Source organism: Fusarium oxysporum, chromosome I (genome assembly GCF_013085055.1).
Source record: "Fusarium oxysporum Fo47 chromosome I, complete sequence".
Taxonomy (NCBI): Eukaryota; Fungi; Ascomycota; class Sordariomycetes; order Hypocreales; family Nectriaceae; genus Fusarium; species Fusarium oxysporum.
Window position 1 is genome coordinate 2,813,047 of NC_072840.1, and position 27,286 is coordinate 2,840,332.

Sequence of the window (27,286 nt, forward strand, 5' to 3'; positions counted from 1 at the left end):
GGACCCCGGCAATTGTACAAGGTACAAGGGCCGCTGCAGGATCGGAAACACGCCTTACTCTAACTCAAACGGCAATTTGGTATTATTAGAGTAGGGGCACAAAAGACTGCGTAAGGATATCCAAGTTTGGGCAGTAATTCGACGTAGCCCCTGGCGTTGACTTTTCTATCTTTTTCTTTCTTCTTTCATGTGTGCCCGTTGAGGTTTTGAGTTTTGGGCAGCTTCTCATGTTGTGGCGTCTGGGTTTTTCTATGTGACGCGTCTGGCTTTTGAACTTTCTTTGTTGAGGGTGTGAGAGATAAACTACCGGATGGCAACTAATCCAATTTATGCTTCCATCTTATTCCCGACTAAGGTGGTGGTGACCTGGGCTGCCATAGTAGGGGCAGAATTGCTGTTTGTTGAGGCTGAACATAATAGTTGAGCTTTGCGTACTAGAAATTATCTAATATCTAACTAAATACCTTAAATATGAACACTCACGAAAAACAGCATCAGCAACTAAATGTCTTACGATGCACTCCTGTTGTATTATTTCAATCACGCAAATGCACACATGTTCTGGAATCTATTTTAGTTTCAGCCATTTAATCGAACCCGGGGATTTGGGTCATCGTTGCGCCGTTTTATGTCAATGGATGGAATAGCTGATGATTTAGGCTTAACCTAGACCACTTCTCTAGCCCGGGGCTTCCAGATCTTCAAGCCCAAAATATTTCGCTGCTGATATTGATCAATGTCTTGCTCATGAAATACTCACATCTGAACCAAGCCGCAATAGTAGATGCCCTTCGCGGCCAAACACTACCAATTCCTAATCTTCATAATTTCTTCCGTGTTTGGCCTAATCCTCAAGGTCAACTCAACCGCCACCATGAGCACGTTACGCCAATCGTCAATCGAGCGGTTGAGCGCATGGCTATGGCATATCCGTTGATCGCCTGTCGAAAAAAGGACAACATTGCTTCTCTGGCTTGTTCACTATATCCCCAAGCTCGTAGGCGGCAGATCGAAGCTTTGACTCTCTATACGACGTGGCTCGTTTGCTGGGATGATGCTGTTGACGCTAACGAGGGCGATCTGGCGGGTGACTTTATGCGCGCAGAGCGTTGGAGGGGGCAGACTATGCGCATGGTGCGTGAGGCATTGGCCGTTGACGAAAGGAATACGAGTGAAGCGGATGACGACCCCATCAATGGCGTGTTTAGAGAGTTCGGTGCGCGATTCTGTCAGACGGCGCCGAGGGATCAACGGCGCCTCTTACACGATGAGATCCAATTCTTCATCAACAGCTGCGCAGCTGAGCAGGAACTCCGTTTGGCCAGTCGGATACCTGATTATGGGCCGTACATGAAGATGAGGATCGGCACTGTCGGTGGGAGAATGCTCTGCAGTCTTGTACCATATGCAACCGACGAGAGGCTTCCAGGAGCGTTATCGTCAGCTCCAGAGATCGTTCATTTATGGACACAAGTGAGCATTCTCCAGAGCTTGATGAATGATATGCTGTCGCTGAAGAAGGAGTTGCGGACTGACTGTGTCATCAATGCCGTTGCAGCCATCATGGAGCCTGGCATGAGCTTGGATGTTGTGGTTGCTAAGCTGGAAGAAAGGATGAAAATGGCAGTCAACAACTTCGATGATGCAGCGAATATGTTGCTTCGGAAGACTGAGTTTCAAGAACAAAAACATGCTATCGTGAAGAGATACGTTGATGGGTGCCGTTCCATCGTCACAGGCACACTTAGATTCACGTATGAATACTTTCTCTCTCCGTCAAGAGCAAAGCTGACTTGTCACAGATTAACATCACCCAGATACAACATACACAAACTCATAGAAGAAGACGGGTCGTTAAAAATTACACTCTAATGTTTCCTGATAGACAAACCAATCTATACCCTAGACCATATCCAAACATTCTAGTAATCCCCGGATCAATGCATGCATAGGTAAAAGGAACGCTCACGAGAGTTCAAAGATGTTGTTGCCGTTGGTTCTGAGACGACACCGCCTTCACAAGGTCTGTGATGGTAACAACCCGATACCCCTGCCGTTTGAGTTCAGGAAGAACAGTGCGCAACATGGGCACAGTCCATGATCTCCTGTCGTGACAGATAATGATAGCTCCCGGGTGAGCCATGCTCAGAATATGCTTCGCGTTGGTATCAGGATATGGTATTTGGGGGTCGTGAGGATACACACTGCCCAGAGTGATGCGAAAACCCTGGTTTCCCAACACATCTCGCATCCGTCTGTTGAATATTCCAGATCCTGGACGGAAGTAATTGTTGGGGAGGATCTGACCGTTGGCGGCGTATGCCTCCGTCAGCATGTCCTTGACGAGGTGGACTTCCTCCAGCAGCTTTTCGTTACTGAGTGACTTGGAGGGCTCATCATGCATGGCATGGTTTCCCAGCTCATGCCCCTTTGCAACCAATTTGACGAGCTTATCCTTGCGACCCTCAACCTGAGATCCTATGACAAAAAAGGTAGCGTGGGCCTCATTCTCCTCCAGGACTTGCATGATATCATCGGTGTGGGCGGACGGCGCATCGTCGATAGATAGGGCGATGATCTTCTGGTCGGTGGGCTCTTCGAACAGGACGTCTGGGTACTTCCTCCGCAGCCAATTGATGAGGTATCTCGGAGGTTTGTAGACGCAATAGGCCGAGTAGAAGGGAAAGATTAGGAGGCCTACGAGGACGACGAGGGCTATAAGGGTAGCCATGCGATTACGCCTGACCCTGCGCCGCAGCTTGGTAGGCAGGCGGAAAAGGGAGAATCGGGCCATTGGAGCATTGGCTAGGTGGTCAACTGCGGCCGCAAGTCCCAGAAACGAGACTCTGTAGCCTGCACATGCTCCCTCTTCTCAAGAGGGAGGGAGGAGGTTGGTGATGGTTGTGTGGTGGTGTTGTAGAGATTGGATACAAAGAGACCAGGAGGCAGCGAAAAGGGGACGAGCATCATGGTCATGGCGCCTCATGCAAGACGGGACCCCTCTACCCTGGACTGCCCTTTGCGCTCCCGCTCGCGCTTCTGCAGCGTCTGTTTCGACCAATGAAAGGCGAGCCTGGTGCCAAACCCCTGCGCTTGACGCGGCACAGAGAAACATCATGAGGGGGACGTGCACAGGGCTGACACCTACACAGCCCAGTGGCACAGCTGATCATTTCTGGAAGCGCAGCAAGCCAAGCACATCAGTTACGCTTCCAGCAACCAGCTCCAAGATTGGCGAAGGTTATCAAGCGCTTAAACCCTGTTTCTGATCCTAATTTGAGCATTCAAGCGCGATTCTGGTTAGTTGCTCAGCCCTATCGCGCTTGAACAGCTCCCAGGGCCTCTAAGCGATTGTTTCGGAGGTTTAATGATGCAGCATGTGGCTGCATTGGTTCACGGGATGGCTGAATTAGTTGGCCAGTTCACCTGGAACCGATCGGGAGGCGCTCTTGCCGAGAGTACTGAGTATTAGTGACTGTGTCAAGTTTTGTTGCTACTGGGTTTTCATGAAGCCTGATTTTGGTGGCCTCCGAGAGTCATGATACGAGCTGTGAGAGACTTGTGATGACTGAAGGTGTGAATAATTCCTGGGCATTTGTATCAGAGACAATTGTGATCCCAAAGTATGCTCTGTGCTGTCAAATGTTGTCTCTGGAATATTTTCATACTCAAAGCTGTTCCATAGCAATCCAGGTACCTCTACGCCAGAGCTATTGGCACAATCTGCCCGACCAAAGCTCCTTGCATTATGAAAAACCTCACGATGCATCGACAGGCTCCCTCAAAAATCTTGACAAGACAACTTTTGATCAAGAATACATCGCGTGACGTTGGTGAGTTCACTTTCCATAGCCAATTCGTCCCCGTCATTGGCTGAGCCTCATAATAACAACCCAGGGCCTGTATCCATCCTAGGAAAGCCATCTAATTTTGATACCGGAACAAGGCTAGCAACTTCGGCGGCCTGCGAAGACTGACGTCTTTGTTTCCAATTCCCTGCATAACGTTCTGACTCTAGCCTGCTTCCAGTAAGCTTGCTGACGGCTCCAGGGGTCCCAGGCCCAAACCCAGGCCCTTGGAGAGAGTTCCCCTGCACGGCCACGATCAACTATCGCTGGGGTTCCGAGGAGCGGGCGTTTCTTATTGGCCGAAAGCTGCGGCCTCCCGGCGTCCCCGCGAATAGGGAAGCTTCAGCCACGACCGCAACTCAGTTGAAGCATGCTTGAGTAGAGGCATCCAAACAATAGGAAGTGACATATGTCAAGGAAAATTCAATACATCATGTTTAAAAAAGATGCATTCAGACTCGAGTTAATCTATTTACTTCATCAAACAATTCAGTCCATAGGTACCCAGTTCTATTTGACCATCGCTACTAACTCTCCACTGCCTTACCTTCAAACAACACCCACTTAACCACTTACACGCAATCAACCAATCATCAACGACCTCACTCTCAAGCAACCATGAGCCGTCGACAAGACCACCACCAGCGCCACTACGGCCAAACCTACAACACAGAGAGCTCTAGGAACTGGAGCGAGGAAGCTGTCAGAGGCAGCTGGGATTCCAACTACCAGAGAACAACATCAGCCAACACATCACCAAGAGACCAGTCCCAGGCCTGGAGGCGACCAAGTCCCCAAGCCTACGACAGACGCCAGACGATGGTTAACCAATGGCTCGGCCAACAGTACAGCCACGATCCCTCGAACGTAATGGATGCCGTTTCTGATCTCACAACTCCCACGACATCTCCCGCCTTCAGCGACTCTCCCACATTTCCCTCTCGAACCCAGGAAGCACCTCCATATCAGACACATACCGTAGCCAATGACTTTCTCGCACCGCCTTTGAGGACTTCTATCCCCCACCGACCGCATGATGGCCACCATCACAATGCTCCCCCAGCTTCCTCTCGAGGCTCTACATCTTACCGCCTTGACAACAGATCCGTGGACTATCGACACATGGAGCCCAGGTCAGCGGAGCAAGATCTTCGAGGAGTTGGCTCATTTGCCGACAATGATCGCTCACGGTACGTCTATATATCACCAATAACAGGGAAAGTCCACTAACATATATCTCCGTAGCCGGGAAGTCAAGTACAAACCACTCAGCAATTGGTTTGGCCTCTGGTTACCCCCTCAAGAATGAGCTTCGCCACATCAACGCCTAAGATTTGACACCACTTCAACTTCAATGCTAAGCAACGATTCCAAGTGCGCAGACACAACTTTTGGAGAAAAGGCATCTAGAGGAGCATAGTACTCTCCATTGCGTCTCGATTTCTTTCATTTTATTTCTTGTTTTCCTCTCTTCTTACCTCCTTTTCTTTCCAGATTTCTCTGTCTCTCCTCTCTCTAACACAGCCTGACTTACATACATGGCTTATGTTGGGTTTACATGTTTCCCCCATTTTGTATGGCATTTCTTCTTAGATCGGACAGTCACATTCCTTTGATTGTGCTAGACCAGTGTTGTGATCTTTTCATACAAATCCTCTCTCTCTCTTTTCATTATGGTCTGTGTATATCTGATATATCACAACATTCTCTGTCTCATGGACGAGCCATTTAACCAATGCAAGCCATTGTAGGGATATTCATTTCCATGATGCATTTTTCATTTTCTCTATAAACAAAACGTTTCTGTTTTTCCTTCCTTCTCTATCAAAAAAATGACTGTCTGTTCTAATTCTTTATCACCTTCATTTACTGCCCCCCTTTTCCTTTTCCTTTCTCAAAGCCTCCAGACCTTGGAGCAAATCGTTCTTGAGATCTTCAAGACCTTCGACACCGATGCTCACTCGTAAAAGTCTCTTATCAATCTTAGGATCAGTCATCGCACGCCACTCAATCAAACTCTCAACACCACCCAAGCTAGTGGCATGGTGGAACAACTCCAACTTGGATGGCAGTCGCTTGGCGACATCTCCATCGCGAAGATACACTGAGAAAACAGGGCCATAGCCATTGGGCATCTGCTTCTGCAACCAGCTACCCTCGACTGATGCTTCGGGCTGGAGACTGGCATGCTGGACACGCTCGACGAGGGCGCCAATCGCAGATGAAGGATCGCGCTGCTGCTCAGCCAACCAGGCAACAAGTGCAGTAGCTGTAGCACTCTGGCGCTGGACGCGGAGCTCGAGAGTTCGCAGGGAGCGGATACCCAGCCACCCCTCCAAGCTACCCATAACAGAACCAAGAAGAAGGCGATCGTTGAGGAGAGCGCTCTCCCAGTCTCTGTGCTTGCGGTTGACAGATAGCGTACCGCAGAGCATATCAGAGTGACCACCAAAGTACTTTGTACCGCTATGCATGACAACATCAACATCATACTTGAAAGGATCCTGCAGCGGAGGTGGTGCAAATGTCGCATCAACAGTCAGGTAAGCACCAGCTTTCTTGGCCTTTTCTGCATATGCTGCAAGATCGCGTGCCTCGCCAGTAGGGTTAAGGGGCGTCTCGACGTGGATGACATCGCCAGGCTCGAGGTCCTCAACAGCACAGTCCAAAGGCAGTTGCTTGAGACCTGTCAGACGAGAGAGAATGCTGATCACCCCGTGGCAGCCGTGGTAGCCATCTCCAATTGCAATACGCTTAGGGTTCAGATGGACCAACATGGCGTGGAAAGCAGACAGACCAGAAGAGTAAGTAATCGTTGGAGCACCAATGACGGATGTGAGAATTGCCTCGAGACGAGTGGTGTTAGGACCAGTTGCTCGAGAGTAGACATGAGAGTCTAGAGGGTTATGGGGCTACACGAGTTAGCAAAAAGTCGTCATGAGAAGTCAGAAAGCTGTCAGAGAGTTTCATGATGGTCTTGGATCGACTCCGGTCATAATATTCCCGGCCATCTAATAGTCTCTTGTGGAGATACCTGCAGCAAATCAAGACGAGGAAAGATGCACACTTACATCAGTATTATCCCAGGCCTTCAGCGCATCAGGGTCATCGCTGTACCTGAAAGTCGTGCTGACATGCATAGCCGGCGCAACGGCTCTGTGTGACTGGATACCCTCATCGGCATGAACAGCGCGGGATGCCAGTGACAGCCCGGCGAGAGAGCTATCAAGTCCGGTCCGGGCCCCGGCTGTACCGTCCGGTGCCGAGGAGACGTCCTTGAGGTTGGTAGGAACTTCGTCAGAGGCCATGATCTCCGTCTTTGTCTTTTCAGTTGTTTTGAGAATTTGATGGAAATTTGTAAAGTTGATATAGTAGTCCAGGTGAGGGGCAATCTTTGATACTAATAAAGACTGGGGAGTTAGCCCAATTGGCACGTCCTCAATGCTGTTGACTCATAGAGAACGGATTGCCAGAAAACCAGAGAGAGACAGAAGTTAAACTCGGCTTCGTCTGATTCTATATCTGTTCATGTCTGGCGCCCTCCGAGGAATAGAGCGGGGCCTCTAGGGAATCTAGCAATGACAAGCACGCAATTACAAGTGGATGCAGCCGCTGGAACAATTCTATGGTTTCTTTTACTGGACTGTCTCCGTCATCGGCTATATTACCACGCCCTATGGCGAGATCCTGTTATGCTGAATATAAGCTGAAACATAATTATCCAATTAATATCGCATCAGCTTCGACAATGTAACGCTGGATCGGTTGCTCGTTAAACTCAAGCATCCACTCAGTTTATACTTCTGTAACCGAGGCCGAGAGTTTATAGCTTATGGTTGTAATGTCCTCACCCTGATGACTAGCGACCACTCGAAGCCATTATACAGGTACACTGGAACATATGTCTCGTCTCATTATCATTATGTAGCTCATATTCGGTCCTCTTCGAGGGACACGGCCCCATAGCACATGTTGCTTGTCCGTCTGGGCATTACAACTCAACGTCCAGTCCACAAGTGCTCTTTGCACAATTCATCCAACCCTTGATTCTCCATCAAGGTATACCCAGGATAGTCTCATAGCGAATGCGATTCTAGCATTATCCCGACCTAGTCAACCGAAAACGCCGAGAATATAAACGAAAACTCCAGGTATCTCTAATACAATGTAGAAGAACAAAACTTTGATCGTGCATATCATTGCATTTCTTGACCATCGGTTGAGACAGTCACCTTGGGCGATGCGTTGTCCATGGGAGTGAGCTCCGAACCTTGGCCGCTCTGGGCTCTTTTGCGACCATGCATGAGGAAACGGGATACAGTAGGATTGCTCGAGCTGTCCTTGTCGGAGAATTTCGAGAAAAAACCCCGCTTCTGAGGCTGTGCCTGGGGAGCCAGCTGCTGTTGTTGCTGCTTATGATCGTCCAGTCCAACGTCTTCAAAACGCTCCTCGGCGGTTGGCGGCTGCTCGAATGATCGCTCGACCGCAGATCTAGGTAGTCGGGGAAGACGTGCCGAGTCAAGGCTCTGGCGCGTTGGGAAATCGCTGTTGGGCATTGGCGATCGTGCAGAAATGTCCTGTTGCTCATGTCAGTCGTGCGCTGAGCAAATGCGAAGCATATCTGATTTGACGGATGGTTGTTTGAAAAAGCAGATGATAGGAAATACATACGAAAGATCGGCGGTAGGAATCAAAGGACTCGCGGGAAATAGAGAAATGTTCAATGTCGCCAGAACTGCTTCGAGTATCTGTCGAGTTGCGGGTCGAGAGGTACTTTCGAGGCCACTGGCCCTTTTCCTCAGTAGGTGATGGCTTTGCGACCGTTAGCTTCAAATCAGACATTATGCACGTTGGGCTAAATCGACTTACAGGAAGATAAACGCCACTGTCGTTGACAACTGTTGCGCAAAGACAAATTAGCCAAGTTCCTCTGGTCTTGTGACAAGATGCCAAATGCGCCTCTTCATGACTTGCCCCCCCACTACGGAGGTTGAGGGGGAGGCCATGAGAGACGGGAAGCGACCAGGGCCGGTTGACATACCGCTCATCTTGTATTCGCCATTGTCGCGACCTTGACTTCGAATGCTTAAAACAGGGGTGGACTTGGAGCCGACAGTGTCGACTTTCTCGAAGCCAGGGGTAGAATCAGGGCGCTGGTTCTCATCTTGAACGATAACACTGCCAGGGCGACGAGCGAAAGGGTTGCGAATAGGCATTGCGAAAGAAAAGCGGTGGACGCTGTTGATGGAATATTTGATTGTTTGGTATATCAGAAGATGGTGTTGTTGAGAGAAGCAGCCGAAGTTCGGAAATGTGAGATATGTACCACGATGTCTTACAGGCACAGAGCAAAAACGAGATGGAAGGAAGGGAAATATGACATCGAAGAAAGGAAGGAAGGCGGAACGGGGGACGGGCTTTGGGGGCAGCCGATGTTTAAGTTAATTGACTTTTAGAGCCGGGGACGACGACGGGGAAGGCGGAACTCCAGGATGGGAATAGATACAAGGTATTGGAAATGGGAAGGGGGAATGAAAATGGGACTCGTGCTTGCCCAGTTAGAGGACGAATAGGAAAAATTGAAACATAGAAACGGCCTGTGGATCGATGCTAAGAACTCTGTAAGTGGGTGAGATGTGTGAGACTTGGCGATTAGTCGAGTGAGAATTGTGGTTGTATGTACGTGTGGATAAACGAATACGTGTGTGCGTGGCACCACCGAGTCGGGTCAAATCCTCGCCTTCGAAGAGGGTGTGAAACATGAGATTAGGGACTGAATTGAGAGTTGAGAATGTACCGATTGAGAGAGTCCACAATCTGTAAGGGCGATGTTGAGTCTGAGGTGGTTGAGGAGGGCCTCAGCATCTAGTTTACAATTTGGTCTGTAATATCATTCAGTGTTTTCGAAACATAATTACCGCCTGGCAAAAACAAGCATCAACTATTTGCACTAAACAGCTAAGCATTGCTTGCCATTTGATTTGGAATACGCACCCGTGTACTGCTTTGCTTGGCTGGGCATTGCTGCGTATCGTATGTACACAGCCATCTCACAAACTGCATGTCAGCCGAGCATCGCCAGCAGATCAGCACAGCACTAGGGTCAGGTCCCAAGTTGGCCCCCCCGGAGTTCAGGGACTTGATTGACACCAACAATTGCCAAGACTGGAAGGGTTAAACGCTTACCGTCATCGGGTCCATCGTCCAACAACGATCCTATTGGCACGGCACAACAACAGCTCACACACCAGGAATCGCAACAAGCAAGATCCGGGCCCCCGATAATCTCTCCAATACGGCACACTGTATTCAGATAGCGATGCTGGCGGCACGATACAGTAAGTAGATCACCTAAATCAAGGCTTACAGCAGACGGACGGCATCCTGATCGACACCTCACCAACCAAGGCAGACTCCCAGAAGAGATGGCAATCATGTCTGCAATTAACCCGGCGCGGCACCTGTCCCGAATTTGGCAACGTTGCGGCACCCTGTTCCGTTTCGGTTCCAAGATAGCGTGCCTGATCCTGTTGGGGATGGTGAAAGTTAGATGTTGGAGGTTTAATGGTCCGGTCCCTATGACGACTTGGTGATGGTTCCCTGATTCAGGACCAATCCCGCCAAGACTCTGTTTCAAGGGCTCATTGATTCCAAGTTGGTGTTCGCTAACGTCAGGTCTTGATGTCAGGACTCATTTTGACCTTCTCTTTAATTGGCCATCTCCCCATACATGCAGACAACAACAGACTTGTGGTGATAATCTCTAGTGGTTCAGAGCCAATGTCCGGGATATCCGAAATGGTGGATCGATCCTCAGAACATGCTTCTCCCTCGAGAGGACCCGAAACGCCGATCCGGCCTTCAATCGGTGTTGCCAGTGACCCACTAACACCCGGCCGATTTCAAGTCCCGGGCTTTGATTGCACCCGACGCCGATGGTAACATGATTCGAGCAATTATAATTGGGCAGACTAACATCTTTAAGCTTTTTCTCAGCTTACTGTTATGGCATTCTTTTCGAAGAGACGGGTTAGATACTAATGTAAAAATTGTTCCCATGACTCAAGCGAGACTACACCATAGCTCATCTCATTGCAGTCAACACCCAGCATGCATACTTACCTTACCTCAGGGAGGCCAGAAAGCTTAGGCGCTTAATCCTAAGCGATAAAAATATTTAGGCAAGTTAGCCTTGACTTGTATGACTCTTTGGTGAGTTTATTTTGGCATCCTCTTCTAAAGTCTCAAACTTTCTTGCTTCCCGGGGCTTACCTAGGTATCTATCACGAAGTGCCTCTTTAAAGAGCATTGACGAAATCATGTATGGGATAATAAGTTTTAGCATCCTATTAGACTAACCTCAAAGTGCCTACATTATGCTGCTTCAGAAGACATATGTCTCTCCCCTCACGTTTTCCCGTGGAATATGGTAACTTATGTCAACTTGGCTGGAGTCTGTAGCTACCCGAAACATGTTTCAATGCTCCAAAGACCAGATCAGACTAGGGTGACGCTTACCAGCATGCCAACGACGGTTGATAGAGTGTTTGGTTTGTCTGTTGCGGTTTTACTTCTGATTGGACACCTGATACTATATCCTTGGCTCATCGTCCTATCGATACCAAACAACTGGACAAACAGCCTTCAGTATCTTGCAATCGGTTACCTTGATTCTCTTCTATCTACTCTGCCCAACTCAGCCTGACCATGTGTATTCGAGAAAAGCTTCGACGCCTCATGCAGGCTCGCGCGCCCATCTGGTATTGATTGGTATCTTCTTTGAGTAGGACATGTTCTCTAACCCTCAGTAAAAGTCTTTTTAACACTCATATTGTGTTCCATTTGGGTTAGATAGTGCCAGTTAAGGTGTTTACCGAATGGCACAGAGCTGCTGGTTCATTCTCCGAGTGACACTGGCCACTGCCTATCCGCACCTGCCTACGGATGTCAGTGAATATTGGTAACTTCCAAACCATTCATCGCACTTGCACTCCCAACAGTCTCGATCAACAATGACACGTGCTAATCCGGCGATGGCACTCACGAGGCTCGTTTAGAGCTTGGCTTTCTTGTTGCTTCCTTGCCCACGCATCACCCGTTCACTCTCATTTTTGGAACCTGGATTGTCATGTTACAATTTTGGAGCCTTTCAAACATCCAAATCGTCCGAATGTTTTTGTAAAGTTGAAGCATATTCTGTACTCTCTTTCCTTGGAGCTCTGTTCGTCTTCATAGTATCAAGTCCCATCATGACTGCCTTCTTTGTTGATTGGGATCTCTGGCAAGAGATGACTTTCGTACGTATATCTATGCATGGATAATTTGACTTCATATTATTCTTCAGGGACACCTGCAGAGTGTCGTTTCAAAGACTAACGGCAAGTCATAGGTCCTTGGGTGCTGCATCGTTCTTGTTTTCGCCATGGGGCTTGTGAAACTATGGTGGTCTAACCGAGCCATACGCCGTCTTGAGATTATCGACGAGGAGAAGCGCGCACGAATATCCCTCATGTCACGCTGCGGCATCGAAAACATGCGAGCTCCCGGGATTCCTTTCGGTGTTCGTGCTATTCTGAGCGGCGTCGAGGTGGAGGGCATCTGGATCTCAAGGCCGAATTCGCCTGGGCCATGCCAACTCACACCAGTAGCAACTCAAGTTGGTCGGCGCATTAGAATATCCAAGGGCAAGGGGAAAATGATAGACATAGGGTCATCAGAATGTCTATCAGACACACTCGACTCCGAAACGACGCCAAGTTACCCACCATCTACAAAGACATCTCAGCAGGATGGCATTATTTCGACAGAGGGCATCCAGAGCCAGCAAGAACATGTCGGTTCAGCTAGTTCATTGACGAAGACCCAAGTTGACTCGAGTATCCGACGGAATTCACAGATAAACTGCAACCACACCGGTTCTAGATCATCCAGCAGTTGCAACGACGACTTCATCACGCCAGAACAAACACCACCGGGATCTACCATAAGCCAGACAGAAGCTTTCGACAAGGGGAAAGGACACTCAGAATCAGACACCATCTTCAGTATAGAGCAGCTGAATGCCTTGCCACGCGTGAGAAAGCCGTCGACGGGAAGCGTGGCAATGCCAAGCGGGCACCCCAGAGTCCTCAGATCAGAGAAAAGGCGATTGATATCGGAATCGTCGAGCAGTTAGCAAATCATCACGAATTCTTGCAAGTACCCAATTGCTTTGATTGCCATTGAAGTGTTATCCAGTTGTTGCTTTAAATCTGTCGGGGCTCCGCCGTAAATCCGTCGGCTCGTTCCCGCGGGATCTGGGGTCTTGGAACGACATCGGTAGCCAGATCTAAGTGCCATCACATCATTGAACTCTGGAGGACCAGTACCCAAGGATCTAGAAACGCGGGGAATATCATTGGGTAATTGTATAAAAGGTTTCCAAGATATCTCCGACACCTATTGATTCCTTTACTCCCTCAAAATTAGCTGCTTGTCTCATTGAAGATACTTGAAGACCAACGACAGATTATCCAGACACCTCGAGCTGTTCAAGAGTGACACAAAATGGCATCTCAGATTATTCATGATATTGCAACGAAAGGCTTTGATGACGCCCTGTCTTATGACGCACACCGGCCCTCCTATCCCCCTGCTGCTGTTGCCAGCCTTCTGGGGCATCTCGGTCTCGAGGGTCAATCTGGCCGCCATATCTTAGACCTGGCAGCTGGTACTGGCAAGTTCACTGAGCTTCTGTCTGCCAGGCCGGAAGGGTACGAAATCATTGCCGTAGAGCCGTTGGACTCGATGAGAAACACTCTTGCTGCCAAGAAACTCTCCAAAGTGGACGTTCGCCCAGGTACGGCAGCTGAAATGAAGGACGTGGGAGATGGATGGGCAGATGGCTGCATTGTGGCTCAGGTAAGCTAGATGCCTTGTCTGGAGAGAGCACTAGTTAGCTAGAAATCAGACTGACATTTAAAGGCATTTCACTGGTAAGTCGCTCCTCAAAGGACTAACAATAAGCCCTAACCAAGTCCAAGGTTTGCCAGAGAGGAGTCCCTCAAGGAGATACATCGGGTGCTCAAACCTGGGGCTAAACTGGGATTGATTTGGAATGCCGAAGAATGTAATTACGTCCCAGTTGCCTTTTGTCGCTTCCAGAGTGACTGACTATAGCCTCAAGATAATCGCCCCGAGAGCTGGCCAGCCTCTACAAAGTGGGAGCAGGAGCTCAGCGAGCTCAACTTCAACGAAAAGGCGGACAATGAGCCTCGTTTCCGACACTTGCTGTGGAAGAAAGTCCTCGAACGTCAAGCCGAGGCTGAGAAGCCATTCTTCTCCACGCCCATCGAGACCGAAAAAATCACATGGTCGATTTGGTTGACCCCTGATGCTTTGTGGGACAGATTCGATACACTTAGCTGGAATAAGCTTCGGCAAGGGGAGGAGCGTCGACTGTTTAGAGAGAAGTTCGACAAGATCATCAAGGAGGGCGATGCCACGTTCAATGAGAACGGTGAGGTTGAGCTTCATGGGTGCACTTTCTTTGTCTGGACGTCACGTTTGGATGGCCCAGAGTGAAGAGGATGTAGAGATTAGTTTCATCATAAATCTACATGTCGAGACCGAGCCGTTTCTCATTGTTCATGAACAATCATGAGTCTGCTGAAATATACATGACTTTCAACTTCGATTAGCAAGATATCTCCCCATAACAAAGCGACACTCACCATTGTTTCCTCTCACAAAGGCGTCACCGTATTCCCTACGCTTCTGGCCATTGACATACTCGGCTGTCTTTTCCAGGGCAATGTTCATGTAGCCATCCACAGATTGAAGTTCGCCTATAAGTATTAGCTCCATCCTATCCGCTGTATCGTCGCATATGAGGCGCTCAGCTGCATCGTCAAATCGATGAGCGAAGAGGTCAAGACTCACCCTTGTAGACAACGCCAGAGTTGAGCTTGACAGTAACAGGGTTGCCGATGATGTCACTGAGGAAGCTTGAAGGGTCTTTTCCCTCACCCTGAGAGATAGCGCCGTTCTCCATCGTGAAGACTGGGGTGGTGTTTGGAGGTTGGCGGTTTGAGAGGTTCAGGGTGTCGTTGGTGGTTTATGATAATGGATCTTGGATAGAGCTTGTGGAGTTGTTTGGGTCTAGCCTGAAAGATTGATGCCTTGCCGTGCTGTTAAGGCTGGAGTCTTTTCGCACTGTGGGGCATCACGCCTGCTGTGAAGTCGCCTAACGTCCCGTTACAGCGGCACGTAGCGGGTGTATTTTTAGCGGGCCAGGTCTCTATTTCCTGCCCAGGCAACCTCCATCCCACCACCTCCAGGCGCGTAAAGTGTAAAGTGCGGTTCGAGCCTTTCAATGAAAGACCTGTCCAACCCCCAGCTTCATTGTTCTTGATTACTTTTAGACCCAACGGATTGTCCTGTATCGCTTTGTGCGCGCCTGTCGCTTTACTACTCTACAAAACTGAGCGAACAACTGACGCTTTGCTATCATCAAAATTTCGTGCAAGCTAATCAGAGGTTCTTCGCCAATATGAAGAAACTCCCCTTTAAACCCACCGCGCTGCGCAAGGCCGCGCCAAAACCAAAACCAACAGAGTCCGAGGATTCCAAGGACAGCGACGACGATGGCCTTTCTCTGTTCCGCCGCTCAAAGGAGATGGCGCCTATCATGGCAGCTGATCAGCAAAGGCGTTGGAGGAGACATAGAGAAGCTGAGCAGGAAGCTGAGCGCAAACGACTTGAGGCCATTGGGGAGAAACGACCGCGAGAAGACTCCCCAGATAGTGATGGGCTCACCAACAAGGACCCTGGCCCCAAGGTCAGCGACGGCCTACCTTCCTTGCCTGGACGGGCAGAGGGGACTCCTGTTACCGATCAGCCACTGACACAAGACGGAGCGGATCGTACTAGGTATGCTTGCTAACCAGATCGCCTAACATCGTGTTCTGATTCCTTTAGTGAACTTGTCACTCCTCCTTCGTCAAAACGGTCAAGGCTTGACTCAAGCTCGGCCCAGAAGCCTACACTTAGTTCGCAACTCGACATAGACGAAGACCCTTTCCCAGATGCATCGCCAACTCGGAGATTGGGGCCGATTCGTAACCCCCCTACTCCAAGTCGAAACCTGAAGACAGAAGGATTCAAACCACAGGCCAAACCAAGTACAGATCCTATAACGATTGACTCGGATTCGGAATCCGACTCAGAACCTCCCAAGCCCAAGACTGACTTGTCATCGAGGCCGAGAAGTAGCAGTATCGAACTTGCGGAGCGGACCTTGAAGCCTTCTAAGGAACCAAGCCCACCACCAGTGGAGGAGGATGAGTTCGCAGAGTACATTCGCAAAGCCGAAGAGAAGCGCGCCCGCCAACAGGCTCTTCAAGCTAACAAGTCTGAGGAGCAGTCCAAGGAGGCCTTTAACATTTTTATCACCAGCACGATTCCTCATACTGTACCCCTGCAAGTGAGGTTTTCATTTAACAAACCCCTTCGCATAGTTCGAGATGCGTGGGTCAAGCACCAAATGAATAAAGGCGTTTCCATACAAGCAGACGATGTGACTCTCACCTGGAACAACAAAAAAGTATACAACACTTCCACCCTAATTGGCCTGGGCATTCGCCCAATCGGCAATGGACGTGCTGTGAGCGACAGCCAAGGTTCCGCAGGCTTCAGAGAGAACATGACTTCGATGAACGTGCAAGCCTGGAATCCAGAACTCTTTCAGAAGATGGAGCAGGAGCAGGAACTCCAGCGGAAGCGCGACGCTGGTGAACTTTCTGACGAGGAAGAGGAGAAGCCGGCCGAGAGAATCAGGTTCGTGATCATGCTCAAAGGACGGGATGTTGAACCGCTGGCTTGCAAGATCCTCCCTGAGACGACTGTGGAAACGCTCATCTCCTACTTCCGTCAACAGCGTAATGTTGGCTCAGACAAGCAGGTATCTCTTTGGTGGGATGGCGAGCGGCTCGAGGAGCACGTGGAGATGAAGGATGCCGAGATCGAGGCTCAAGACACAATCGAAGTGCATATTGATTAAAGCGAGCTCAGTCGTAGCACGATATTTTTTGGCATGATAGGTTGTTGCAGGTGGAGGTGGACGACGGCGCTGAAGGATATGACATGATACCCAGGGAAACCCCTTTTGAGACTTAGCTATGACGATTTCACCACGCAATTGACGTTGCTCTTTCGTTATTCATTTGTTACGCTTCAATAATCAGATTAATATTTGAATCTGGCGCATCTCTTGCCGCCTCTATGTAATTGACCTTGGCTGTCCAGCTGCAAGGCTCTTCCCTATAACGCCTCTATTCAACCAAGCCGAACCGGGCACCCGCTGCCTCGGCGTTAACAAAACCTTGGTCCCAAATAATACAAGTCTGCCCCTGGATAGTAGTATACATCATTCGCTGCCTGTGTTGTCGGTCCCAGAGACCGCAGCTTGATATGTAGTATCTGGTATCAGCCAACCCCATACTCCATGAATGCTAAAGAATACAGATAATAACATGGGCTATCTGTAGGTTTTCTGTTCCCTCTAAATACTATCGTGCTGATTCTGCTCTTAATCGATCAGATGTCGCGTATTGTTAGGGTACGATCGTGGAGAAATGGTACCATTCATTTTTGTGGTTGGAGTTGAAGGATAACCTGTTTCCCGTTGACGGACCTTCTCGTCTAGATCCTTGGTGTTAGTCAACGTCTCTTTATGCGGCGCATTCGTGGGACGTTGAGAGGGCAGAGGATGGCGATTTTTCCCTCTGCCAGTTACGTTCCGCTTCGTCTGAGTAGCTGATGCAGATCCGCCGGCCTTCTCTTGGCCGATAATATTTTTAGTTGCCTTGAAACTTTTAAGTTGCGCCTCCTTATGTCCACCTGGGGCCTTTCTCTTGCGCCCGCTTTGTTTAGAGGACCCGCGTTTGGAGAGTTGTGAAGGCTGGTCTGTCGTAACCTTGCCATCGAAAGATATCGTGGTCTGCATCGTCTTCGCCGGGTTTTTGATCGCTGATATCTTGGGGCTTGCATGAGGTGTTGGTATGCCCTGCACCTGCTTGACCTGCTTCGATTTGGCTGCGCCCTGGCCTTCAGTATGAGAGTGTGTGGAGACAGAATTGACCGGAATTTCAACAAAGAAATTGAAGTGTTTACGATCCTCTTGGCTCTTGGAGAAGTCTTCCTCGGACACCTCATAATCCTGCCCAATGGTGACATTCCAGGGAGGAAGTGCCGCAGATCGAGCCACGTCATCGCACTTTGACCGTACTACAATATCCCAGCAATTTTTCAGATCGACGCCTTTGGGTTCGTCGTCCACGTTGATCCAAATAGCCGTACCATTCTTTCGTCCTCGTGTGACTTGGCACATCTCCCTCACTAGTCTGCGAGTTCCAGGAACCTTGAGTGTCGTTCCCACTACCAATACAGCATCAGGGCGGGCCTTAAGATCAGCGCTTGAAACATTTCCGATGGCGTCCTCGTCTGGGTTGTACTCATTGTAGAGCACAAATCGTGGTCGTAGTCTGCCGATGCCATGGCTTCGCTTCCCAGCATGGGCGGTCCGAACTTCGTCGAGATCTTTACATGTTGGACAAAGTGGGGCCTCTGGGCCGTCAAAAACCTCGCCGTTGAATTCCCGGATATTGTTGCATTTGGTGCAGACCATTTTCTGGAGACCGCCGTGCAGCTGGATTGTAACAGGCCAGGGGCCTTTGGGGTTAAGGGGAACCTCAGTGGCCAGAGGCTTTAGCTGGGTGTCAAGGCAGTCGATATTTTGCGAATAAAGGCGTAATAAGCGGCCTTCTTGAGCCAGGGATGCTAATAGTTCGTGAAATGGTGTAGGTTTAGCAGCTTTCGTCATTGTGGCCATTTCTCTGACCATTGCATGGAAAGATTGAGTTGTGGAATCGTGTTTGTAAACTGAAGCATCAAACAGATGTTTACCAGAGCCCTTGAGGTTATGCTGGGTTTTGACGGTCGCAAATAAGCCAGTGGATGAGCGGAAGTCGGGAATTCCTGCTGAAACCGAAATTCCAGCACCAGCAATGACAACAATCTTCTTTTTCTTGCGCAATGTATCAATGAGCCTTTTCAACTGGCCACGATCTTCTGCAGTGAGTTCATCTTCGGGCTTCATCAGATCTAGGTACTCGGTGGTACGTTCTTTCGGGGGAGATATACGACGCTTTTTGGCTGGCGGGGGACCTGAAGTGGAATCATCGAGTGGTTTGGCGACAATTTCATCTTCGGATGGAAGGTCACACGTCTTATCTGGAGAGTGCGGGCCCGATGCAGTTGTTGATGGAGATGGATAGCGCTTCGTGGGGTCGGGCATGTCAGGTGACGAAGGCAATGATGGTGTTCTGGAGAGATTGGAGAGTGGCGACGAGAGTGTTGAAGTTTCTCCGTCAGGGACGAAAGATAGAGGGCTCGAGGGACTCATTTTGCTCCTCTTGTTGAGTATCTATCGTGCGGTAAGAGTCGAGGAGCACCTCCAGAGGAAGGGTGGAGTTTTCCGGAAGGAAGGGCGGGAAAGGCGTGTGCTTGCTCCAATTCTACCTCATCGCGCAAAGATAGAAAGAGAAGTAGCCGGTTGCTTGTCTTTGTAGTCGAGTCGGGATGAAAGAGCGCAGGGAAGGTGCAGATGTAAGTCCAAGCAGTCGATACTCAGTTTCTGGAAGAAAAGAAACGCAGCTGGTCCAGGTAGCAAAACACAAGCGAACCAGGGAAAGAGCAAAAGCGAGAGAAAATGTTCAATGTTGAGTGTGATTTGAGTACCTAGGTTTGAGTTGAAAGAGGCAAAACAGAACAAGGCAAAGCAAATCAAAGCCTAAACCGGGGGAAATGACGGAAGAGTTGTAGTTGCAGAATGCACCTCAGACCCAGAAAGCGGGTTTCGGGGGGGAAGGGAGTACCGACTTAGCGTGTAGCAGCGTCTGCAATGCCCTTGTCTCTTAGTTTCTGCTACAGATGCAGGAGGAGCAGCACAACACAAAGTACTGCACCTACTCCCGTACTGTTTCTAAGCCAGGGCCCTCGACTAGTGCTTAAGCCACAGCCACCACTAATACTGTACTAATATCAGAAGCATGGGAAAAGTGCGTACCCGCACAGCCAGATTGGATGACAGACGGAGCGTGGCAGGTGATCCCGGTTTTTGATCGATAAATGGAGTCAAGAGAAACTTTGAAGAAGTCGACCTTTATTAACCTCAAGGTGGGCCAAGTATATAAGAACTTGTGGTGTGTTCGGGGTTGGTTTGTTAATGTTGTTTCTTCTACTGAACAGTCAAGAGCAATTATGTTCATGGGTTTGAAGAGCGGTGACATCAGCTCAGGCTGTGATCTTATGCCCTGCCCTGTCTTGTCTGTTGCCATTCAACGCTGACCCTTGAAGGTGCCAGGTGGTGTGTGGGTCGTGATAGGCTGGAGTATTCTGCAGGCACACGCAACCTGCATGAAAGGCAGTGTGTTAGAGCCAATGGATAATTGCCGAGAAACGAATGTTGGTTTATACCTCGAGAGTTCCGGGTTTCTACGGTCAGGAAACATTTTCAAATACTGAGGTATTATCTGTATTTATTGAGTCTGACAGACCGAGTCCACACAACACCCCTATCCTGACATTGCTCTTACCGAGGGGCTGGTATGATGATTCACTTTAGCTTATTTTGGACTGCATGCAATGAGTGTGGGAGCTAAATAATACCCAATGAGCAGCTCCAACTCGCCATTGGGTCACTCAATTTCTCGCTCCAGCTGGCATCCAACACATCATAGCACTGACCATGAATTTGCTGGCACTGCTTCTCTGTACTCCTTATACATATACCTCTTTAACTCCTACGCGAGTTCAATTGTTTCAGTTTTAGAGTGATCTCCGAAATCGGCTAAAGTGTTTCTCTTTATGCATGTAATTTGCGCCACTGCCTGCCACTCATGTCGAAATCGACCGCCATGTGCAAGTCCGACTATTTGTGACGCAAATAGCGACTTTATGACGAAGCTGTTTCGACTGCTGTATTCACTAATGTCTCTGACTGTAAGTGTATGAAGGCAAAATCTATGTGTTTCTCCATCATAATGCCTCAGGTTAGTTCCTGGGGTTTTCGGTCATGGTGTTATGCTATCCAACGAAATATACTGTACACTCTCCGTATAAGCCAGTCATAAACACGTCGGATATCTTGTACCTCGTGGTTCATTTATAAAGGATTAATTCTTCTGTGCCTAAGCTGGGGGGGAGAGTGTGTATAATAAATGGCTTCGTTATGACTGTCATCAGGTAACCCAGTTTGCCTAAATCGTGTGTAGCTGACCAAATGGAGGGCAGCATGCATCCAATACAAGCAGCGAAAGCAAACAGTAAATGTATTTGTTCTAGGGCATTGGTGCTTCCAACGCACTCCAATCAAATCACAACAGAAGATGCCAAAATAAATTGATTAAATAGGCCCCCAAACTTAGGCAACCTTACCTAAATCCTTTTGTCATTTAGGATTGAGGTCCTGAGTTTTATTGCCTCCCCTGGACAATTCAATCCTTCGTCGGTTGCTAGAGAGACAGTCCACTTGGCTTGGGCCCTGAACCTTGAACACCACTAACTTCCACAAGTGGGGATGGCACGTTTCCGTGCAGAATTACCAGGCGCGATAAGCGCCATATCCTTGTTTTAACTTAGCGCGTATAAATCAACGACCTACTATAGTAGGTATCTTAGATCACGAAGTGACACAACAAGGCATTCCACATCAATGCCAAATCTTATAAGCAGAGATTCACTCCAGTGTCAAATAAGCAAAAATAATATAGTATATTAATGTACAATTCATCTCGTCTAGTTAGATCCTTCAACCGACTCATCAGGTCGAGGCAATCGTGCAGCTCGGACGGGAGTACCAGCCACATCGATCGTCTTTTTCTCCCGTTCACTTCTTGTTCGGTTAATCAGCTCCATGCCGAAAATACCGCTCAAAATACCGCACAAGTGCGATGCGATGTCAATCTTCAGCTTGACCGTCTTACCAAAGGCAGCAAGTTGAGGCACGCATATGAGCGCCAGGAAAATGATGCCCGGCACACCGTCCTGAGGTAGCCCAAAGAATCTGTAGCCATCAAGGCGATGCTCCCAGAAGTATGCGGCGCAAACACCCAGCGTTGCTGCTGAGGCGCCCAGAGTGGTAACGCCTAACATACCTCGCATAGCATATGTAGCCACACTGCCCACAAAGCCAACCGCACCGCAGCCCACATAGAGGGTCAGTAAATTGGCTCGGCCAATATCCTCATGTAGTGCGGATCCAACAAGAAAGAGGGGAACCATGTTCATGAGCAAGTGGCTAAAATACTGGTGAGAGAAGGGTGCAGTGAACATGGAAACAGGCTTGACAGCACCGACAGCGATGATCATGTAGCGGTTGAGTAACCTCCACAGAGGAGGGGCCTTCCATGCTGCCCAGACAAGCACATTGACAGCAACAATGGCTCCCAGCGTCGCATGAGCAGTAGAGATATCGGGGAAGACACGGTACCGGGGAGCAGGCTCTTCATAAACAGTGCTTACAGCAGCTAGGAAGCCAATGACGAGAGCGACGAGAGTAGCAGAGGGAAGAACCCGCTCCCAGGTCTTGAGTTCTACAGGAGCTTCCAGATCAGACTGCGCCTTCTTATAGTATTCAGCAATCTTGGGGTTAGCAATCTGTCTCTCCGCCTTGTGGTCGAGATTAGCCAGAGTGCCAGAGTTTACTTCCCCTTTCGCCTCGGCCGCCTTTCGTGCTTCTGCCTCGAGGGCTTCCTTCGCCTTCCGCTTAGCGACATTCTGAGCTCGGAGTTCGTCAAGTTTGCTATGGCCATAGACGGGGTCTGGTTTATAAACTGGAGCGGGTTGTTCTTCGGGTTTGGTTTCGGCCTCGTTCTTGTTCTTCTTGGAAGCTTGCTTCGGCTTCTTTGCTGCTTCCTTCTCCGCTTCAAGTTGCGCAAGCTCATCCTCAGCTCGGAGGCCCGCGTTCAGCACTTCATCAACCTTCACTGACTTTCGTAGGTACTCGAGACCCTTAGCAATCTGACTCTTGGTGTATGAAGATGTATAGACCGCAAAGGCTGGATCGTCGAGAGTGCCAGCAACCCGACGTCCGTGGAGGATCCGCAGCAGTTGATTCGCTCTCTTTGGATTGATGCCCTTTCCGAACGCTTCCACAACCTCTGCATCGGTTAAGTCCTTGCTTCTGAATCGAAGACCGACCTGGTCTCGGTAGTCTCTCGGCAAGTCCTCATAATTTCGGATCGTCTTATCGAAGAATATCGTTCGTCGGGTCTCGTATGAGGAATTGTTGTTCCTAAAAATGGTACTTCGACAATTGGTGGACGACGGTAGAAGGCCGCTTCGATTCCTTGACGCACAGCTTGAAATCCATCGGGTTGGCGCAAACGGCTGGGCCGCAGAGGCTGATGCCTTTGATACTGCTCTTTGAAGAGCAGACCTCAGCAGCACCCTTGAAGAATTGGGGCAGGCGAATAGACTCATTGTGAATGAACGATTGAATGCGCAAGATGCGCCCTAGAGAGCCACCGGCTCGAATAAAACCACAGCAGCCACGGCGAGGGAAACAGTCGATGGTATGGTGGTGCCTCTTAGTGCATGAATTAATCTTCGACGCATGAGGCCGATAATTTTGGACACAGCATGTCAAGGAATGAGGTACGTACCGCCACTACGCAGGACGTCTAGCAGCCTGGACCCCACCATTGCATTCAACTGCCCCGCGGTCTTCTCGAAGCTCCCTATTACATGTCATATCTCCAACTACACCTCTTCACACGGTTCTCGTCATATTTGATCATGCCTTCCACGTCCACGTCCGCCGACACCACACCCATCGCCCCCGCGCGGTTCGCCGCCGCCCTCAAGGACCTCTCGGTGGGCATGTTGCACCTCAAAGTCCTTGAAATCCGCAACTCGATCGCCCATCTACAGTACTCCAACGACCAACTCAAGCCATTTGCAGAGGGTACAGAGACCACACCGTCCGGTGAAGCTTCGGGGCCCGACCAGGACTGCATCGATGCTATTCGCGAGAACGAACAAGTCATTGACCGTATGGCTGAGCGCATAGCTCTGATCCGTGCAGAGGTGGAAGAGCGTGGACTCAGCTGGACGGAATTCCAGAACCGGGATGAGACAACAAGTAAGAACGATGAAGACGCGGCTGCTGTCAATGGAGATACTCAAGCTAGCACCGCGGCATCGGACAACGAGAATCGACACAATGCATGGAACGATGGGACTTTTCAAACGGGGACAATTCGAAACGGCGAGGTACAGGTGGATCGTCAGGCCGGTCGACCAGAAGGTGGAAGTTTGAGCGATGAGCAGCTTCGCAGGGCACTAGAGGAGCGAATGCGAGACCTAGGCACAGACGATGATGAAGGAGGCATGCACCTATGAGATCGGGAGGCGAAAGAAACATGAAAAAAATACAGCATAGCCGGCGTTCGGGAGATGGAAAGAGATGACGGCATGATACCCAATAGTATACCGTTGTGCATAATCGTTCAATCACACGAAATGGTCAAATCGGTTCAGCCTACACTAGGTCACAGTTCACAGACAAGGGAGGAGGTTTTTTTTTTTTTTTTTTTAAACCAATTTTGCTATTTTTCGATCTCAGCTGGTGTCTTGCTGAGGACTTCTGCTTTTAAGGCTGCGTAGTGAAGCCACAGTGTTATTTATACGTCATTCGACAGTTTGAAAGCACGCATCGCCGGCCTTTTGGTGCTTCAAAAACCAAGACAAAGAAAAGATAAATCATGTAACCTGCTCCAACGCCCAAGTGCTATGCCGCCCAATGCTAAACCAAAACCGGTCCCATATAAATGCTTATAAACAAGAGAAACCCAAGCTGAAACAATGTACTAGAGAAGGCGGTGAAGATAACGATGCTAAAAGAGATCAAGACATGTGAAACAGGGAAGAGACAAGACCGCAATGAGTTAGGTGGCAGGGTGAAACGGTCTCGTAGAGGTAATGAGGACGTGGGGGTTGCCGTATCTTATGCGCTGTGGCTTGAGCGTTTGTTACACGCGAATCCGACTCAGTCAGTGTCGTCACCAACAGGGGAGGCAGCACCTGAAAGTCTCTTCGATCGAGTGGACTTTTGTCGCTTGGATCGCTTCGAGGACATTCGGGTGGCAGTGGCCGACCTTGTGCTCATGATGGTCTCAAGCTTTGGTCGTTGCGCGGCATGTCCCGCACTCGAGGGTGTTCGGCGGGTTCCCAGGTTCATGGCACTTTGCGAGAATGGAATGGGCGTGTCAGAATCTGAATCATCAGAAGAATCGTATCCTGGCGGTGCAGCAACCGGTCGCAGGCGTGTCTTTCGCTTGGCGAAGCCACTATCGAGCGAGTCGTCTGATGTATCGAATGAAAGGCTTCGAGTTCGGTGGACAGAGAGAGACTGGCTAGTGCGGTTGAGGAAGAGGGATTCGATGAGTTCGGTTTCGGTAGGATTGCTGTTTTCCTTCTTCAGCTTCTCCATGACAAGCTTCTCGTGAACAAGTCGGCCAAGTTGCATATCGTCTCCAACCAATGTCCTGCCGCTCGATTTGCTCCCTGAGCTTCCAGCCCGGCTAACAGGCACCTTGCCTTCCATGACCTTGGCTGGCGGCGGAGGCTGCAGCATCCATTGGTGGGCGTTTCGCGAAGGAATCTTGCTGCTGACGACAGGAGGGTGGTACTCGTTGATGGGAGGATTCTTCGGAAAGTAAAAGTCGTGCCGTTGCTGTTCTGTCACCTCCTTCTCGAGTCCTAGTGTAGACTCGATTAATCGTCCGGCGGAACCTCGTGCTTTTGATATGGCGTCCTTGAACTTTTGGCCGCCCCATTGACCCCATAGCTCCTCGTCCTCTCGCTGATATCCATGTCGCCGGTTCCAATCGTCGGAGAGATTGTCGTCTTCGGCAATGACGGAATTGCTAGCGCCAAAGTTGATGCGGCTCCCGCCTTGATGTGTCTGCTCAGATACGCTGAATGCACTGCTCTCTCCGCCCTGACTTGTGAGGCCACGCTGACTAGAATTCTTGCTAGCAGACTTCTTTTGTGGTAAAGATGGTCCCATGCTAATCTCCTCTTGCCAATACGGGTTTGTGTTAAACGGTGAGGGATGTTGGTATACATCCGGTTGCTCGCCTACTACCTTGGCCTTCTCCTCGCGCTCCCTCCGAGACTGCTCGCGAACCTTTTGTCGATGTCGAACTTGGGCGCATGGTGTGCAGGCAAGAATATAGAAGACAGCGGATTGAATTGCGACGGGAAGAGACATGTTGGTGGTCGTCGCTTTGTATACAGTGTACCGGGCATAAGAGTCGCTTCGCTTGGCTGGCTTTCAATTGAGATGATGCGTATGAAACGACGAGCACGATTATATGAAGGGAATAATGGACAGAGGAAGACAATTGCTACACCAAAAGACACAGAGACATAAGGCAAGGGAACGCAGAGAAAGGGGTCCAGCCCAAGAATGAGCAGATTGATAGTCGAAGTTGAAGAGGATGCCGATGCCGAAGGGGTGACAGCTGAATTGAGAAGGAAAACGAGCAAGGCCAAACGCAAGAATTGATGAGGGTGAGGACTGCGGTGTAAATGAGATTGGACCTGACGAGATGGTGGTCGTTTCTTTTGGGCAAAAGAGGCGCTGCGCCTGTACTGACTAGGCCAACGCCAGCAGTGGCCAGAACGGTCCGCAAAGGGGAATAGAGCGCAACGTAGCGCAACGCAATGGCCAAATGGTAAAGAATGTAGGTATGTAAAAGTAGAAACGCTTCGTCTTTGCTTGAAGGTGGCCGTAAAGCTGAAACCGAAGGGGCCGGTCGTTGGAGGTTAGGTTCGTAAGAGGCGTTCCTGAGCGACCAGAGACGTTGGCTGTTTGGGGCTTATTGCTCTGGTGCTCTGCCGATCCTAGTGAGTGAGAGACGTAAACTTGGCTAACGAGTCCCCCCTTGGAAAGGACCCCTTTGGTCCTAAAGTTAAAGGACAGGAATGTGAGAGAATGAGAATGCAATTCTGTCAACCAAGACAAGTGACAGCTAGCCCTGGGATTCGATCCCTTTTCCTTTGTCTCTCTGCTCTAGGGGAGTGATCGACCAAACCACCAAGGGTATCGTGGGTGATAAAGGGGGCGCGAGACGACGTTTCACAGAGAGGTGCGGCGGGCACTAGACACTGTAGATAAAACGGGGTGGTCACTGGGTTTTTGTCTAGGGGTTTGCACAGGGCACTCAACGGGCAGGGCAGAGATTATAGTGCGGGTTAGTAGAGAGGCTGAGATGGAAAACGGAATGGGTCGACCGTATAACGAGATAACGAGATATGAACGACCAGAGAGTGAGATACGGTCTGAGGGAGCCAGAGCTAGGAAGGAAGATTCCCAATCTCATATATTTGTG

At 49.6% G+C, this 27,286-nt stretch overlaps 13 protein-coding genes across 13 annotated transcripts; 6 read left to right on the forward strand and 7 right to left on the reverse strand.

Moving 5' to 3' along the window:
- Positions 1–505: 505 nt before the first annotated feature.
- Positions 506–1,872, forward strand: FOBCDRAFT_235389 (isoprenoid synthase domain-containing protein; the record flags this gene model as incomplete). Its single annotated transcript, XM_059610021.1, has 3 exons — positions 506–528; positions 684–1,655; positions 1,803–1,872. The coding sequence occupies 3 exons, from the start codon at positions 506–508 to the stop codon at positions 1,870–1,872; spliced, it is 1,065 nt and encodes a 354-aa protein (XP_059463834.1).
- FOBCDRAFT_211435 (uncharacterized protein) lies at positions 1,830–3,067 on the reverse strand. The gene has a single exon (XM_031181769.3). The coding sequence runs from the start codon at positions 2,792–2,794 to the stop codon at positions 1,976–1,978; it is 819 nt and encodes a 272-aa protein (XP_031042537.1). The 5' UTR covers positions 2,795–3,067; the 3' UTR covers positions 1,830–1,975.
- A 1,242-nt stretch (positions 3,068–4,309) lies between these two features.
- Positions 4,310–5,525, forward strand: FOBCDRAFT_3748 (uncharacterized protein). The gene is made up of 2 exons (XM_031181770.3): positions 4,310–5,038; positions 5,094–5,525. The coding sequence occupies exons 1-2, from the start codon at positions 4,467–4,469 to the stop codon at positions 5,155–5,157; spliced, it is 636 nt and encodes a 211-aa protein (XP_031042538.2). The 5' UTR covers positions 4,310–4,466; the 3' UTR covers positions 5,158–5,525.
- Positions 5,526–5,593: 68 nt separating this feature from the next.
- On the reverse strand, positions 5,594–7,369 carry FOBCDRAFT_3750 (Cys/Met metabolism PLP-dependent enzyme-domain-containing protein). The gene is made up of 2 exons (XM_031181772.3): positions 6,920–7,369; positions 5,594–6,760 (listed from the first exon to the last, which is right to left on the reverse strand). Exons 1-2 carry the CDS (start codon positions 7,154–7,156, stop codon positions 5,711–5,713), a joined length of 1,287 nt encoding a protein of 428 aa, XP_031042540.2. The 5' UTR covers positions 7,157–7,369; the 3' UTR covers positions 5,594–5,710.
- A 288-nt stretch (positions 7,370–7,657) lies between these two features.
- On the reverse strand, positions 7,658–9,398 carry FOBCDRAFT_3752 (uncharacterized protein). The gene is made up of 4 exons (XM_054702795.2): positions 8,890–9,398; positions 8,718–8,746; positions 8,520–8,660; positions 7,658–8,425 (listed from the first exon to the last, which is right to left on the reverse strand). Exons 1-4 carry the CDS (start codon positions 9,062–9,064, stop codon positions 8,045–8,047), a joined length of 726 nt encoding a protein of 241 aa, XP_054558770.1. The 5' UTR covers positions 9,065–9,398; the 3' UTR covers positions 7,658–8,044.
- A 2,699-nt stretch (positions 9,399–12,097) lies between these two features.
- Positions 12,098–13,023, forward strand: FOBCDRAFT_194925 (uncharacterized protein; the record flags this gene model as incomplete). Its single annotated transcript, XM_059608805.1, has 2 exons — positions 12,098–12,145; positions 12,238–13,023. The coding sequence occupies 2 exons, from the start codon at positions 12,098–12,100 to the stop codon at positions 13,021–13,023; spliced, it is 834 nt and encodes a 277-aa protein (XP_059466577.1).
- A 371-nt stretch (positions 13,024–13,394) lies between these two features.
- On the forward strand, positions 13,395–14,411 carry FOBCDRAFT_267224 (S-adenosyl-L-methionine-dependent methyltransferase; the record flags this gene model as incomplete). The annotated part of the gene is made up of 4 exons (XM_031181782.3): positions 13,395–13,748; positions 13,812–13,822; positions 13,871–13,956; positions 14,014–14,411. 4 exons carry the CDS (start codon positions 13,395–13,397, stop codon positions 14,409–14,411), a joined length of 849 nt encoding a protein of 282 aa, XP_031042550.3.
- On the reverse strand, positions 14,386–14,976 carry FOBCDRAFT_3782 (U6 snRNA-associated Sm-like protein LSm6). The gene is made up of 3 exons (XM_031181783.2): positions 14,769–14,976; positions 14,561–14,674; positions 14,386–14,510 (listed from the first exon to the last, which is right to left on the reverse strand). The coding sequence occupies exons 1-3, from the start codon at positions 14,878–14,880 to the stop codon at positions 14,485–14,487; spliced, it is 252 nt and encodes an 83-aa protein (XP_031042551.1). The 5' UTR covers positions 14,881–14,976; the 3' UTR covers positions 14,386–14,484.
- Positions 14,977–15,154: 178 nt separating this feature from the next.
- FOBCDRAFT_211449 (ubiquitin-2 like Rad60 SUMO-like-domain-containing protein) lies at positions 15,155–17,058 on the forward strand. Its single transcript, XM_031181784.3, has 2 exons — positions 15,155–15,758; positions 15,807–17,058. The coding sequence occupies exons 1-2, from the start codon at positions 15,379–15,381 to the stop codon at positions 16,885–16,887; spliced, it is 1,461 nt and encodes a 486-aa protein (XP_031042552.2). The 5' UTR covers positions 15,155–15,378; the 3' UTR covers positions 16,888–17,058.
- FOBCDRAFT_211450 (DHS-like NAD/FAD-binding domain-containing protein) lies at positions 17,059–19,697 on the reverse strand. The gene has a single exon (XM_031181785.3). The coding sequence runs from the start codon at positions 19,288–19,290 to the stop codon at positions 17,416–17,418; it is 1,875 nt and encodes a 624-aa protein (XP_031042553.2). The 5' UTR covers positions 19,291–19,697; the 3' UTR covers positions 17,059–17,415.
- A 1,947-nt stretch (positions 19,698–21,644) lies between these two features.
- FOBCDRAFT_255525 (uncharacterized protein) lies at positions 21,645–23,259 on the reverse strand (the record flags this gene model as incomplete). The annotated part of the gene is made up of 2 exons (XM_059611169.1): positions 21,645–23,181; positions 23,246–23,259. 2 exons carry the CDS (start codon positions 23,257–23,259, stop codon positions 21,684–21,686), a joined length of 1,512 nt encoding a protein of 503 aa, XP_059463835.1. The 3' UTR covers positions 21,645–21,683.
- A 269-nt stretch (positions 23,260–23,528) lies between these two features.
- On the forward strand, positions 23,529–24,383 carry FOBCDRAFT_283669 (uncharacterized protein; the record flags this gene model as incomplete). Its single annotated transcript, XM_031181787.3, has 2 exons — positions 23,529–23,543; positions 23,574–24,383. The coding sequence occupies 2 exons, from the start codon at positions 23,529–23,531 to the stop codon at positions 24,288–24,290; spliced, it is 732 nt and encodes a 243-aa protein (XP_031042555.3). The 3' UTR covers positions 24,291–24,383.
- Positions 24,384–24,745: 362 nt separating this feature from the next.
- FOBCDRAFT_3798 (uncharacterized protein) lies at positions 24,746–26,598 on the reverse strand. The gene has a single exon (XM_031181788.3). It carries the CDS (start codon positions 26,161–26,163, stop codon positions 24,937–24,939), a length of 1,227 nt encoding a protein of 408 aa, XP_031042556.2. The 5' UTR covers positions 26,164–26,598; the 3' UTR covers positions 24,746–24,936.
- Positions 26,599–27,286: the final 688 nt, after the last annotated feature.